The sequence below is a fragment of the Salvelinus namaycush genome, chromosome 28, assembly GCF_016432855.1.
Source record: "Salvelinus namaycush isolate Seneca chromosome 28, SaNama_1.0, whole genome shotgun sequence".
Lineage (NCBI taxonomy): Eukaryota > Metazoa > Chordata > Actinopteri > Salmoniformes > Salmonidae > Salvelinus > Salvelinus namaycush.
Window position 1 is genome coordinate 5,770,611 of NC_052334.1, and position 15,863 is coordinate 5,786,473.

At 45.6% G+C, this 15,863-nt stretch overlaps 1 protein-coding gene across 1 annotated transcript in view; it reads right to left on the minus strand.

The window, feature by feature from the left end:
- LOC120023001 (neurexin-3a-like) overlaps positions 1-15,863 on the minus strand; it is a 734,438-nt gene that overhangs the window by 86,621 nt on the left and 631,954 nt on the right. The window contains exons 19-20 of the mRNA XM_038966953.1: positions 6,777-6,866; positions 3,328-3,635 (exon numbers count right to left, since the gene is read on the minus strand). Of these exons, the coding sequence (XP_038822881.1) occupies positions 3,328-3,635; positions 6,777-6,866 (398 nt within the window). The remainder of the gene's footprint in view (positions 1-3,327; positions 3,636-6,776; positions 6,867-15,863) is intronic.

Genomic DNA, 15,863 nt, shown 5'->3' on the forward strand with positions numbered 1-15,863 from the left:
CATGACAGTAACTATAAACAGACATAGAGACCTGGGTTAGCGTGACAGTAACTATAAACAGACATAGAGACCTGGGTTAGCGTGACAGTAACTATGAACATACATAGAGACCTGGGTTAGCGTGACAGTAACTATGAACAGACATAGAGACCTGGGTTAACGTGACAGTAACTATGAACAGACATAGAGACCTGTGTTAGCGTGACAGTAACTATGAACAGACATAGAGACCTGGGTTAGCATGACAGTAACTATGGACATAGAGAACTGGGTTAGAATGACAGTAACTATGAACATAGAGAACTGGGTTAGCATGACAGTAACTATGAACAGACATAGTCAACAGCTCTGGGTTAGTGTGACAGTAACTATGAACAGACATAGAGACCTGGGTTAACGTGACAGTAACTATGAACAGACATAGAGACCTGGGTTAGCATGACAGTAACTATGAACATAGAGAACTGGGTTAGCATGACAGTAACTATGAACATAGAGAACTGGGTTAGCATGACAGTAACTATGGACATAGAGAACTGGGTTAGCATGACAGTAACTATGAACATAGAGAACTGGGTTAGCATGACAGTAACTATGGACATAGAGAACTGGGTTAGCATGACAGTAACTATGAACATAGAGAACTGGGTTAGCATGACAGTAACTATGGACATAGAGAACTGGGTTAGCATGACAGTAACTATGAACAGACATAGAGAACTGGGTTAGCATGACAGTAACTATGAACATAGAGAACTGGGTTAGCATGACAGTAACTATGAACATAGAGAACTGGGTTAGCATGACAGTAACTATGGACATAGAGAACTGGGTTAGCATGACAGTAACTATGGACATAGAGAACTGGGTTAGCATGACAGTAACTATGAACAGACATAGAGACCTGGGTTAGCGTGACAGTAACTATGAACAGACATAGAGACCTGTGTTAGCGTGACAGTAACTATGAACAGACATAGAGACCTGGGTTAGCGTGACAGTAACTATGAACAGACATAGAGACATGGGTTAACGTGACAGTAACTATGAACAGACATAGAGACCTGGGTTAGCGTGACAGTAACTATGAACAGACATAGAGACCTGGGTTAGCGTGACAGTAACTATGAACAGATGTAGAGACCTGTGTTAGCGTGACAGTAACTATGAACAGACATAGAGACCTGGGTTAGCGTGACAGTAACTATGAACAGACATAGACAACAGACATGGGTTAGCGTGACAGTAACTATGAACAGACATAGACAACAGACATGGGTTAGCGTGACAGTAACTATGAACAGACATAGAGACCTGGGTTAGCGTGACAGTAACTATGAACAGACATAGAGACCTGTGTTAGCGTGACAGTAACTATGAACAGACATAGAGACCTGGGTTAGCGTGACAGTAACTATGAACAGACATAGAGACATGGGTTAACGTGACAGTAACTATGAACAGACATAGAGACCTGGGTTAGCGTGACAGTAACTATGAACAGACATAGAGACATGGGTTAACGTGACAGTAACTATGAACAGACATAGAGACCTGGGTTAGCGTGACAGTAACTGTGAACAGACATAGAGACCTGGGTTAGCGTGACAGTAACTATGAACAGATGTAGAGACCTGTGTTAGCGTGACAGTAACTATGAACAGACATAGAGACCTGGGTTAGCGTGACAGTAACTATGAACAGACATAGACAACAGACATGGGTTAGCGTGACAGTAACTATGAACAGACATAGACAACAGACATGGGTTAGCGTGACAGTAACTATGAACAGACATAGAGACCTGGGTTAGCGTGACAGTAACTATGAACAGACATAGAGACCTGGGTTAGCGTGACAGTAACTATGAACAGACATAGAGACCTGGGTTAGCGTGACACTAACTATGAACAGATATTTAGACCTGGGTTAGCGTGACAGTAACTATGAACAGACATAGAGACCTGTGTTAGCGTGACAGTAACTATGAACAGACATAGAGACCTGGGTTAGCGTGACAGTAACTATGAACAGACGTAGAGACCTGGGTTAGCGTGACCGTAACTATGAACAGACATAGAGACCTGGGTTAGCGTGACCGTAACTATGAACAGACATAGAGACCTGTGTTAGCGTGACAGTAACTATGAACAGACATAAAGACATGGGTTAGCGTGACACTACCTATGAACAGACATCGAGACCTGGGTTATAGTGACAGTAACTATGAACAGACATAGAGACCTGGGTTAGCGTGACCGTAACTATGAACAGACATAGACAACAGACCTGGGTTAGTGTGACAGTATCTATGAACAGACATAGAGACCTGTGTTAGCGTGACAGTAACTATGAACAGACATAAAGACATGGGTTAGCGTGACACTACCTATGAACAGACATCGAGACCTGGGTTATAGTGACAGTAACTATGAACAGACATAGAGACCTGAGTTAGCGTGACCGTAACTATGAACAGACATAGACAACAGACCTGGGTTAGTGTGACAGTATCTATGAACAGACATAGAGACCTGGGTTAGCGTGACAGTAACTATGAACAGACATAGAGACCTGGGTTAGCGTGACAGTAACTATGAACAGACATAGAGACCTGAGTTAGCGTGACCGTAACTATGAACAGACATAGACAACAGACCTGGGTTAGTGTGACAGTAACTATGAACAGACATAGATACCTGGGTTAAAATCAAATGAAAACATAGAAACCTTTGCTCCTGCAGCGCCAGATGGGCGAGTTTGACAGGTATGACAGACAGGCAGGGTTTCTATAGTGTTCTCTTTCCCTGGCCTCATTTAGTGGAATAAAAAAAGCTTTAAAAAAAACTGGTATCTGGGCTAGGTGGTTATTAAGCAGGCAGAGATGATGAAGGGCTAATTCCTCCATCTAGACCACAGGGCCTCTGAGCGTGCCTCTGTCCCAGAGAGAGGGAGTAGATGGGGCTGTCGCGGTCCACCACACACAGCTGTTCAGGGGACATGTATTGTATAGGGAACACTGTCCTCCCCTCTCCTCTTCTCCCCGTTCCATCCGCTGCCTTCCCCTCTCCTCTCCTCCACGCCCCGTCCCCTCTCCTCTCCCTCCCTACCCTCCCCTCTCCTCTCCTCCCATCCCTTTACCCCCCTCCACCCTGTCCCTATCCCCTCCGGTCTCCTCCCCGTCCACTGCCCTCCCCTCTCCTCTCCCTCCCTACCCTCCCCTCTCCTCTCCTCCCATCCCTTTACCCCCCTCCTACCCGTCCCTATCCCCTCCGCTCTCCTCCCCGTCCACTGCCCTCCCCTCTCCTCCCCATTCCTGAGCCCTACCTGTATTGTGGGAGAGGAGTGGTGCTTGCGGGTGGTGGTGGTGGACATGGTGGTGGTGGTCTCAATAAAGGTGGTGGATAACTCGGGCGGCTGGGCGGTAGTGCGGGCCGACCCGGCCACAGAGGGCGTGTCACCCACCAACCGGACGCTGCCATTGATTTTGATGTTGGGGTTGCCCTCGGCGGCCATGTTGAGGACCTTCAGGCCATTGTAGTAGAGGCCGGACAGCTGTCCCTGGAAGGGCCGACTGCGGTCGCTGCCACCGATGGTCACCAAGGCCTGGGTATTGAATATGGTAAGCTGCCGGCCTAGAGGAGGAAACCAGACAAATAGTCATTCACATCAAGGAATAACAACGGACAGAGCAGCAAAATAATGTTCCTGCTTTTTCATTCAGTGTCTAAACAGTTGTTGAGATGTTGTCAGGTTAGAAAATAAATAGAACCTTCGTGACTTTACGGTGTGTGTGTGTGTGTGTGTGTGTGTGTGTGTGTGTGTGTGTGTGTGTGTGTGTGTGTGTGTGTGTGTGTGTGTGTGTGTGTGTGTGTGTGTGTGTGTGTGTGTGTGTGTGTGTGTGTTTGAGAGGTGGGTCGTAAAAAAACATTTATGTTGAAACTATGAACAAAGGTCAACTGAGGAGGCTATAAGTATCCTGGGATCCAGAAAGCTAACCCAACATATACATGGTCAATGCTTCTGGCTATCACTGTAGAAAGGGCTTAATGTTGTTATCTGTAATTATGCGACAGGGATGTGAGCTAAGGCTGAGAAAGGGGGAGAGAGAGGAATGGAAAGAAAAGGAGAGGAAAAGGTCAAAGCTTCATGTCCGTCTCCTCAAACTGGCCCTTTGGGACGGCGTCTAATCAGCAGTATCTAAAAAGGCTAGAGCTGTTGCCAAAACTATGAAGACAAAGAATGGGTTATGTTTAAAAGGCTATGGCTAATGCTGAAGCTAGAAAACAAGGGTAGGAACTGGGTAGACTCAACCTTTAAGTCTTTACTGAAGACTTATCTCTTCAGTAGGTCATATGATTGAGTGTAGTCTGGCCCAGGAGTGTGAAGGTGAACGGAAAGGCTCTGGAGCAACGAACCACCCTTGCTGTCACTGCCTGGCCGGTTCCCCTCTCTCCACTGGGATTCTCTGCCTCTAACCCTATTACAGGGGCTGAGTCACTGACTTACTGGTGCTCTTTCATGCCGCCCCTAGGAGGGGTGCGTCACTTGAGTGGGTTGAGTTACTGACGTGATCTTCCTGTCTGGGTTGGCGCCCCCCCTTGGTTTGTGCTGTGGTGGAGATCTTTGTGGGCTATACTCGGCCTTGTCTCAGGATTGTAAGTTGGTGGTTGAAGATATCCCTCTAGTGGTGCGGGGGCTGTGCTTTGGCAAAGTGGGTGGGGTTATATCCTTCCTGTTTGGCCCTGTCCGGGGGTATCATCGGATGGGGTCACAGTGTCTCCTGACCCCTCCTGTCTCAGCCTCCAGTATTTATGCTGCAGTAGTTTATGTGTCGGGGGGCTAGGGTCAGTTGGTTATATCTGGAGTACTTCTCCTGTCTTATCCAGTGTCCTGTGTGAATTTAAGTATGCTCTCTCTAATTCTCTCCTTCTCTCTTTCTTTCTCTCTCTCGGAGAACCTGAGCCCTAGGACCATACGTCAGGACTACCGGGCATGATAACTCCTTGCTGTCCCCAGTCCACCTGGCCTTGCTGCTGTTCCAGTTTCAACTGTTCTGCCTGCGGTTATGGAACCCCTACCTGTCCCAGACCTGCTGCTTTCAACTCTTAATGATCGGCTATGAAAAGCCAACTGACATTTATTCCTGATTATTATTTGACCATGCTTGTCACTTATGAACATTTTGAACATCTTGGCCATGTTCTGTTATAATCTCCACCCGGCACAGCCAGAAGAGGACTGGCCACCCCTCATAGCCTGGTTCCTCTCTAGGTTTCTTCCTAGGTTTTGGCCTTTCTAGGGAGTTTTTCCTAGCCACCGTGCTTCTACACCTGCATTGCTTGCTGTTTGGGGTTTTAGGCTGGGTTTCTGTACAGCACTTCGAGATATTAGCTGATGTACGAAGGGCTATATAAAATAAACTTGATTTGATTTTGATTTGATGTTTAAAAGGAATAATGCTGAAGATAGAAATAGGGGCAGGAACCTGGTGTTAAAATGGGCTAATCAGGGGCAGGAACCTGATGTTAAAATGGGCTAATCAGGGGCAGGAACCTGATGTTAAAATGGGCTAATCAGGGGCAGGAACCTGATGTTAAAATGGGCTAATCAGGGGCAGGAACCTGATGTTAAAATGGGCTAATCAGGGGCAGGAACCTGATGTTAAAATGGGCTAATCAGGGGCAGGAACCTGATGTTAAAATGGGCTAATCAGGGGCAGGAACCTGATGTTAAAATGGGCTAATCAGGGGCAGGAACCTGATGGGGAAAATGGCTAATCAGGGGCAGAAACCTGGTGGAGAAAATGGCTAATCAGGGGCAGAAACCTGATGGAGAAAATGGCTAATCAGGGGCAGGAACCTGATGTTAAAATGGGCTAATCAGGGGCAGAAACCTGATGGAGAAAATGGCTAATCAGGGGCAGAAACCTGATGGAGAAAATGGCTAATCAGGGGCAGAAACCTGATGGAGAAAATGGCTAATCAGGGGCAGGAACCTGATGTTAAAATGGGCTAATCAGGGGCAGAAACCTGATGGAGAAAATGGCTAATCAGGGGCAGAAACCTGATGGAGAAAAGAAGTACACCACAAGGGGCTGTGAACCTTCAAATGAGTCAAATAATTTCTAAAATGATATATACATGTCAAATCTAAGTAGTAACACCCACTTAACACATCTTCATAATCTTAAAGTTTAAAACGACAAATGGTAAAACTCGACTTAGAAGGTATTGAGTAAACCGGCTAGGAAATCATTTTCCCAGTTTCATGCAGTAATTCTCCAATTGTATCAACATAGCACTCTGGTTAATGAATTAATAAATTAATAAATTATTGTACTTCAAACTATTATTATCTGACTCAATATTTTAGATGTATGACTGCATGATGATTCATGCATTAGATGCCTTTACTTGTGTTTGAAATGGCATTCAGGTTTTAATGGATGTTAAAGGGACATTAGGAAATACTTTTTATTATTATTTAATTTTAATTTTATTATTATCTTATTTTCGAAGGATTCAGAGTATATGAAATACGATATTATTGTGTAATATTCATTAGCAGTCCATTTAACTGAGTAGAGTGTTTATGAATTATCAATGGGATTTACGTTTTTAAAAGTGTGTTTGAGTTTGACAAAAGATGTTAGGTCATGTTAAAATCCTTTATTGAAGTGGGAAAATGAGCTACATTTCAGCAGGAAAATACAAAAAGAAAAAGTTCAATTTTGAGTTCAATAGAAGATCATTTTAAAGTTGTGTTAAGTTTACCTTTCTCCTGTAGCCAATCCACTACTGGCCGGGCGTATTTCAACGGGAATTTCTTAGTGGCAATTTCAAGACGTTCATTATCGGTCGTCGCTGTAAAAAACAACATTTTAAACATTAATAAACAGTTTGTATTTGGCATTTTAACACGTTTTAACACATGTTCACTTCAAACTTTTCGTTTCATGCAAGTATTAAAAAAAATGAATAGCAGGTTAGAATGGATGTGTTGTTTATGAGATAGCTGAAGGGTTATCAGTAAAATGATAACACACATTAAAAGTCATTTGCTGCTCTGCTGGATTTCATGACACCTTGTTCATAGGGGACAGAAGTACCTCTATATTTGTGCATTCAATTAATTTAAACATCGACAAACACATTTAGAACCGAGGCACCATAAAAATCTACTTTTAGGATGAAGGGTATTCTAGTATCTTGAAACTCACAGAACAGTTCCACTGCACATTCACCATTTAACCATTCCATATTATTAGCATCCAGTCCATATGCATTAAGGTGCACTTTGGAACAGGTTGTATCTTAAGTCCTGCCCTGTATCTTCCTATCTTTTCCATCCCCCAATTGAGACCAACACTTCTGCAAGGATAGAGACAGTAGGTAGCTGTGTGTGGGTGTGTGTTGTAGGCGTGTGTGGGTGTGTGTCGTGTGTATGTGTGTTGTGTGTGTGTTGCGTGGGTGAGTCTGTGTTGTGTGAGGGTGTGTGTGGGGGTATGTGTTGTGTGGGTGTGTGTCGTGTGTATGTGTGTTGGCTGTGTGTTGTGTGTGTGTTGTGTGAGGGTGTGCTGTGGGCGTGTGTGTTTGTGTTTGTCATGCTCTTTACCCTGCCCGCTGAAATGGGAGCCTCATTCTGGAAGATTTACCCTCAGTATCTCCAGGAGACAATGGCAGCCCGGGTCCTTTATCTGGCAATCCGCACCGCTCTTATTTAATCGCAGGATTAGATGCCCGGCTCATACTGGAAGGCTTATCTCTCTCCCTCCCTCCTTCCATCCATCCCTCCTTCCCTCCCTCCATCCCTTCATCCATCCCTCCGTTTCCCGCAGCCCCCCAGTAGAGATTTATAGGGGCGTGAGATTCGGTTTTCGATAGCAGTAATTGTGTTTGGCTTGTAGGGTACACCAGTATTCATCCCACACCTAGAGACGACCCAATCACCGAGAGACGACCCCATCACCTAGAGATGACCCCATCACCTAGAGACGACAACATCACCTAGAGACGACCCCATCACCTATTCTGTGCAGATAAAGGTGGCCCAAGGTATTTCTTATCTAAACACAGCCGCTCCCCCGGTCTTTCTCTGTCTCTCTCTCCATCTCTTTCTCATTCTCTCTCCCTTTCTCTCACTTTCTCTATGTATTGTCAGGTTTTCTGTCTGTGACAGCGGAGCGTCCATGTTGTGAACCGTTTTGTAGTGCGTCAGGCAGCATCAAAGGTCTCAACATGGACCACCGCTGTCGTCCTACCCATGGACACGGAAGACATCTCGGATCCCGAGAACAGAGCAGATTTTCCCCGGCACAGAGATCCACCGGAGACTCCTCCTTATCGGCTCCCAAACAGAGCCGTAAGCCGCAAGACCTGTCAACCAATCTGATCACTCCTGATAGGAGGTCAATTCTCCCTACTTGTCAAGTTCTGAGACACCGGCTTGATGCAGTTTGCAAGACAAAGGGGAGAAACAGGTCTGAGAGGCAGGCTGTATCGTTCCCTTCCCTCGTCTCCATTGTGTGTTGAGCCAGTTGCAGAAAGCTAGAGGGAAAATAAACCTGCGATGGTGCGACTATCACAGGATGGCTCAGACGAAGCACAGCCTTATTCACATGAAACAGGATGGGCCTGTGCAAATGCAATCGTCCTCAAACGCGCAGTGTGGCTTCTGAATGCAGCTCCTGATAAGTTAGGAGGAGGTACAGTGTGGCTTCTGAATGCAGCTCCTGATAAGCTAGGAGGAGGTGCAGTGTGGCTTCTGAATGCAGCTCCTGATAAGCTAGGAGGAGGTGCAGTGTGGCTTCTGAATGCAGCTCCTGATAAGCTAGGAGGAGGTACAGTGTGGCTTCTGAATGCAGCTCCTGATAAGCTAGGAGGAGGTGCAGTGTGGCTTCTGAATGCAGCTCCTAATAAGCTAGGAGGAGGTGCAGTGTGGCTTCTGAATGCAGCTCTTGATAAGCTAGGAGGAGGTGCAGTGTGGCTTCTGAATGCAGCTCCTGATAAGCTAGGAGGAGGTGCCGTGTGGCTTCTGAATGCAGGTCCTGATAAGCTAGGAGGAGGTGCAGTGTGGCTTCTGAATGCAGCTCCTGATAAGCTAGGAGGAGGTGCAGTGTGGCTTCTGAATGCAGCTCATGATAAGCTAGGAGGAGGTGCAGTGTGGCTTCTGAATGCAGCTCCTGATAAGCTAGGAGGAGGTGCACTGTGGCTTCTGAATGCAGCTCCTGATAAGCTAGGAGGAGGTGCAGTGTGGCTTCTGAATGCAGCTCCTGATAAGCTAGGAGGAGGTGCAGTGTGGCTTCTGAATGCAGCTCCTGATAAGCTAGGAGGAGGTGCAGTGTGGCTTCTGAATGCAGCTCCTGATAAGCTAGGAGGAGGTGCAGTGTGGCTTCTGAATGCAGCTCCTGATAAGCTAGGAGGAGGTGCACTGTGGCTTCTGAATGCAGCTCCTGATAAGCTAGGAGGAGGTGCAGTGTGGCTTTTGAATGCAGCTCCTGATAAGCTAGGAGGAGGTGCACTGTGGCTTCTGAATGCAGCTCCTGATGAGCTCGGAGGAGGTGCAGTGTGGCTTCTGAATGCAGCTCCTGATAAGCTAGGAGGAGGTGCAGTGTGGCTTCTGAATGCAGCTCTTGATAAGCTAGGAGGAGGTGCAGTGTGGCTTCTGAATGCAGCTCCTGATAAGCTAGGAGGAGGTGCCGTGTGGCTTCTGAATGCAGGTCCTGATAAGCTAGGAGGAGGTGCAGTGTGGCTTCTGAATGCAGCTCCTGATAAGCTAGGAGGAGGTGCAGTGTGGCTTCTGAATGCAGCTCCTGATAAGCTAGGAGGAGGTGCAGTGTGGCTTCTGAATGCAGCTCCTGATAAGCTAGGAGGAGGTGCAGTGTGGCTTCTGAAAGCAGCTCCTGATAAGCTAGGAGGAGGTGCAGTGTGGCTTCTGAATGCAGCTCCTGATAAGCTAGGAGGAGGTGCAGTGTGGCTTCTGAATGCAGCTCCTGATAAGCTAGGAGGAGGTGCTGTGTGGTTTCTGAATGCAGCTCCTGATAAGCTAGGAGGAGGTGCAGTGTGGCTTCTGAATGCAGCTCCTGATAAGCTAGGAGGAGGTGCAGTGTGGCTTCTGAATCCAGCTCCTGATAAGCTAGGAGGAGGTGATGCTATTTCAAGGCAATTTGCCGCAGAGTATTTCTTCTCTTTTGCTTTTCTCTCTTCGCCACAACAAGCCTGACTCTGGCAGTAGATCCCTATCTCTCTAGCTATACCTCACAGATAAGAAAATGGTGCGAGGCAATGAACCACTGTTTGGAGTGCTTTGTCTGTTTTAGTACTACCTGAACAGAACGAGTGGTTCCTGGTGAATACTGAAACATCCTAAAAGGGAGGGAAGGAACATTGTAAATGTTTCCTATAAGAGTTAGTCATTGGGACAGGAGATTTGCCTGACTATAGGACCTGGCCAGGAACAACGCTGACACTGGCTACATGACAGTGTAATTCAGTAATCTAGTCCTCAAAAGCCTTGCTTGTCTCTGAACCCTAAAACGTAGAAACAGACGTTCCTTCTATGTACTCTCTATTCTCACAAATGGCTTCTTATAGCTCTGACATGGTACAGTGTCATAATTAAGTGATCAAAATCCTTTGTCCCAGAAACGAATAAACAGCCATTGGCTCTGTTCACCAGGGGAGAACACCTGTCCCCTCTCATTGGCTCTGTTCACCAGGGGAGAACACCTGTCCCCTCTCATTGGCTCTGTTCACCAGGGGAGAACACCTGTCCCCTCTCATTGGCTCTGTTCACCAGGGGAGAACACCTGTCCCCTCTCATTGGCTCTGTTCACCAGGGGAGAACACCTGTCCCCTCTCATTGGCTCTGTTCACCAGGGGAGAACCACAGCCCCCTCTCATTGGCTCTGTATACCAAGGGAGAAACACTGCCTCCTCTCATTGGCTCTGTTCACCAGGGGAGAACAACAGCCCCCTCTTTGTAAAGCCATGAAGTTCAAGGCTAACCGGGGTACTGCAGGATGTTGTTTTCAGAAAGCAGAATCCCCCATTATTGTGAAATGAAAAATGGCAATTTGTGGCCAATATTAGTGTAAAAATTGCTTTGTTCAAAGACAATCAGTGTACCAATGTTTGCTTCGAATACACTAAATATATGTAGGATGACGGTACTCTCAGAACCACCTCTTCATGTGATAAGGATGGGGAAGCTATTCACACTCATGCACACACCCAAAAATGAGTGTTCTTCTGAGCCGAAAGGGAGAAAATGAAGTTTAAAGTACTACATTATGTAGCTGAGCTTTTTTGTAATGATGTGCGCTGAGAGTCGGCAAGAAATTTCAAGGAGTGTATTAATAAAATAAACAGAACATGATCCAAAACAAGAACCTCGAACAACGCACAGACATGAAACAGAAACAATGACGCCTGGTGAATGGAACCAAAGAGAGTGACACATTTATAGGGCAGCTAATCAAGAAAGTGATTACAGGTGCGCATAACAATGGTGACAGGTGTGCGCCATAACGAGCAGCCTGGTGACCTAGAGGCCGGAGAGCGAGCACACGTGACACTTTTGGGAGAATAGGAATGAGAATAATCGAATGATAACTCTTTTAATATGGCTCAGAATAATATGTGAACTGGATTCCAGACTCTGAAAAATACGAGATTTAGATGGGAGACTCAGAATATTGTGGGATTTATATGCATGAAAGGGAATGGAAAGAAAGAAGTAGATTTTCAAAATGTAGATAGAGGTCCCAGAATCACAAACTAGAGGGCTTAACTGATCATATGTTGTATCACTTTTGTATAATGCTGTTTCAGAGTATAATGTTTCTTCTGTTTAAATAAGCAATATGCAGGAATAGCTCCTCAATTTCCTGGTTTCTAAAATTCTCATTGTTCGCCTAATTTCAGTTTATGTGATAAATCGAGCAGTCATTTTGTAGAGAATCATTGTATCATCTAAACCATTGTGAAATACATTTTCCAGAACCCAAAATATTGTATTTTCAGCTATTTAAAGCTGTTGTACAAAACCAAAAGTTAAAGACGCAAAAACAAAACTTTAGAACGGGAAGCACAGAAATAGACTCGCTTTCAAAGAGACTGACAGAGCTATAACTCATATTTCTTTTTGATTTTGTCCACGTTGCCCAAGAAGTTACATATTGCAGCTTTAACATTTGGAAATAGGTCCTGCTTTCCTGACCCAAGGCAACAAGAATGGGCTTTTCAGACGGATCTGAACAATCTGTCAAAAGGATTTTGAAGCAGAATCAATAGTGTACTGGACAAAGTGAAAACACTACTGACAGAACAATAGAACAACACTACGGACGCAACAACACAACAACACTACGGACACAACAACACAACACTAAGGATACATCAACACAACAACGCTAAGGATACAACAACACAACACTAAGGATACAACAGCACAACAACACTATGGATACAACAACACAACACTAAGGATACAACAACACAACACTAAGGATACAACAACACAACACTAAGGATACAACAACACAACAACACTACGGACACAACAACACAACAACACTACGGACACAACAACACTACGGACACAACAACACAACAACACTACGGACACAACAACACAACAACACAACAACACAACAACACTATGGACACAACAACACAACACTAAGGATACAACAACACAACAACACTACGGACACAACAACACAACAACACTACGGACACAACAACACAACAACACAACAACACAACAACACTATGGACACAACAACACAACACTAAGGATACAACAACACAACAACACTATGGATACAACAACACAACACTAAGGATACAACAACACAACAACACTACGGACACAACAACACAACAACACTACAACACAACAACACTACGGACACAACAACACAACAACACAACAACACAACAACACTATGGATACAACAACACAACACTAAGGATACATCAACACAACAACACTACGGACACAACAACACAACAACACAACAACACTATGGACACAACAACACAACAACACAACAACACAACAACACTATGGACACAACAACACAACACTAAGGATACATCAACACAACAACACTACGGACACAACAACACAACAACACTACGGACACAACAACACAACACTAAGGATACATCAACACAACAACACTACGGACACAACAACACAACACTAAGGATACATCAACACAACAACACTACGGACACAACAACACAACAACACTACGGACACAACAACACAACACTAAGGATACATCAACACAACAACACTACGGACACAACAACACAACACTAAGGATACATCAACACAACAACACTACGGACACAACAACGCTATGGACACAACAACATAACACTAAGGATACATCAACAGACCAACACTACGGACACAACGTCGCTACGGACACAACGTCGCTACGGACACAACGCCGCTACGGACACAACGCCGCTACGGACACAACGCCGCTACGGACACAACGCCGCTACGGACACAACGCCGCTACGGACACACCGTCGCTACGGACACAACGCCGCTACGGACACAACGTCGCTACGGACACAACGTCGCTACGGACACAACGACATACCCACACTACGGACACAACAACATACCCACACTACGGACACAACAACATACCCACACTACGGACACAACAACATACCCACACTACGGACACAACAACATACCCACACTACGGACACAACAACATACCCACACTACGGACACAACAACATACCCACACTACGGACACAACAACATACCCACACTACGGACACAATGCCGCTACGGACACAACAACATACCCACACTACGGACACAATGCCGCTACGGACACAATGCCGCTACGGACACAATGCCGCTACGGACACAACAACATACCCGCGCTACGGACACAATGCCGCTGCGGACACAATGCCGCTACGGACACAACAACATACCCGCACTACGGACACAACAACATACCCACACTACGGACACAATGCCGCTGCGGACACAATGCCGCTACGGACACAACAACATACCCACACTACGGACACAATGCCGCTACGGACACAACAACATACCCACACTACGGACACAATGCCGCTACGGACACAACAACATACCCGCACTACGGACACAACAACATACCCACACTACGGACACAACAACATACCCACACTACGGACACAACATACCCACACTACGGACACAACAACATACCCACACTACGGACACAACAACATACCCACACTACGGACACAACAACATACCCACACTACGGACACAACAACATACCCACACTACGGACACAACAACATACCCACACTACGGACACAACAACATACCCACACTACGGACACAACAACATACCCACACTACGGACACAACAACACACTACGGACACAACAACATACCCACACTACGGACACAATGCCGCTACGGACACAACAACATACCCACACTACGGACACAATGCCGCTACGGACACAATGCCGCTACGGACACAATGCCGCTACGGACACAATGCCGCTACGGACACAACAACATACCCGCGCTACGGACACAATGCCGCTACGGACACAATGCCGCTACGGACACAACAACATACCCGCACTACGGACACAACTCCAAATTTCATGTGATAACAACACATTTACGTTTCAACCGCTACGGACACAATGCCGCTACGGACACAGCACCACTATGGACAAAACAGCACTACGGACACAGCATCACTATGGACACAACACCATTACAGACACATCATCACTATGGACACAACATCGCTACGGACACAACAACATAACAACACTACGGACACAACAACACAACAACACTACGGACACAACAACACAACACTAAGGATACATCAACACAACAACACTACGGACACAACAACACAACACTAAGGATACATCAACACAACAACACTACGGACACAACAACACAACAACACTACGGACACAACAACACAACAACACTACGGACACAACAACACAACACTAAGGATACAACAACACAACAACACTACGGACACAACAACACAACACTAAGGATACAACAACACAACAACACTACGGAAACAACAACATAACAACACAACAACACAACAACACTACGGAAACAACAACACAACAACACAACAACACTACGGACACAACAACACAACAACACTACGGACACAACAACATAACAACACTACGGAAACAACAACATAACAACACTACGGAAACAACAACACAACAACACAACAACACAACAACACTACGGACACAACAACACAACAACACAACAACACTACGGACACAACAACACAACAACACAACAACACTACGGACACAACAACACAACAACACTACGGACACAACAACACAACACTAAGGATACATCAACACAACAACACATCAACACAACAACACAACAACACAACAACACTATGGACACAACATCGCTACGGACACAACAACACAACACCAATACGGACACAACAACACAACAACACAACAACACAACAACACAACCTCAGAACAGATGGTCATTCTAAGCTCCACAATGAACCATAATTCAATCAGTATTGTGACACAACAATAATACAACACCAAACAAAACTACTGAACAACAACCAAACAGGATAAATCATGAGCTAACAACGAGGTAAATCCGGCATCTTTCTAGATTGTCCAAAGACTACCTGTGTTCACACTGATGACAATCCTTTCTATCTCCAAATTTCATGTGATAACAAGAGCAGATGAGAAAAGCGAGACGAAAGTCCCCAAAAAACATTTTCAAATTGGAATGTGCAAGTATCCATGAGGTCAGAGATGAGCCTGTCCGTG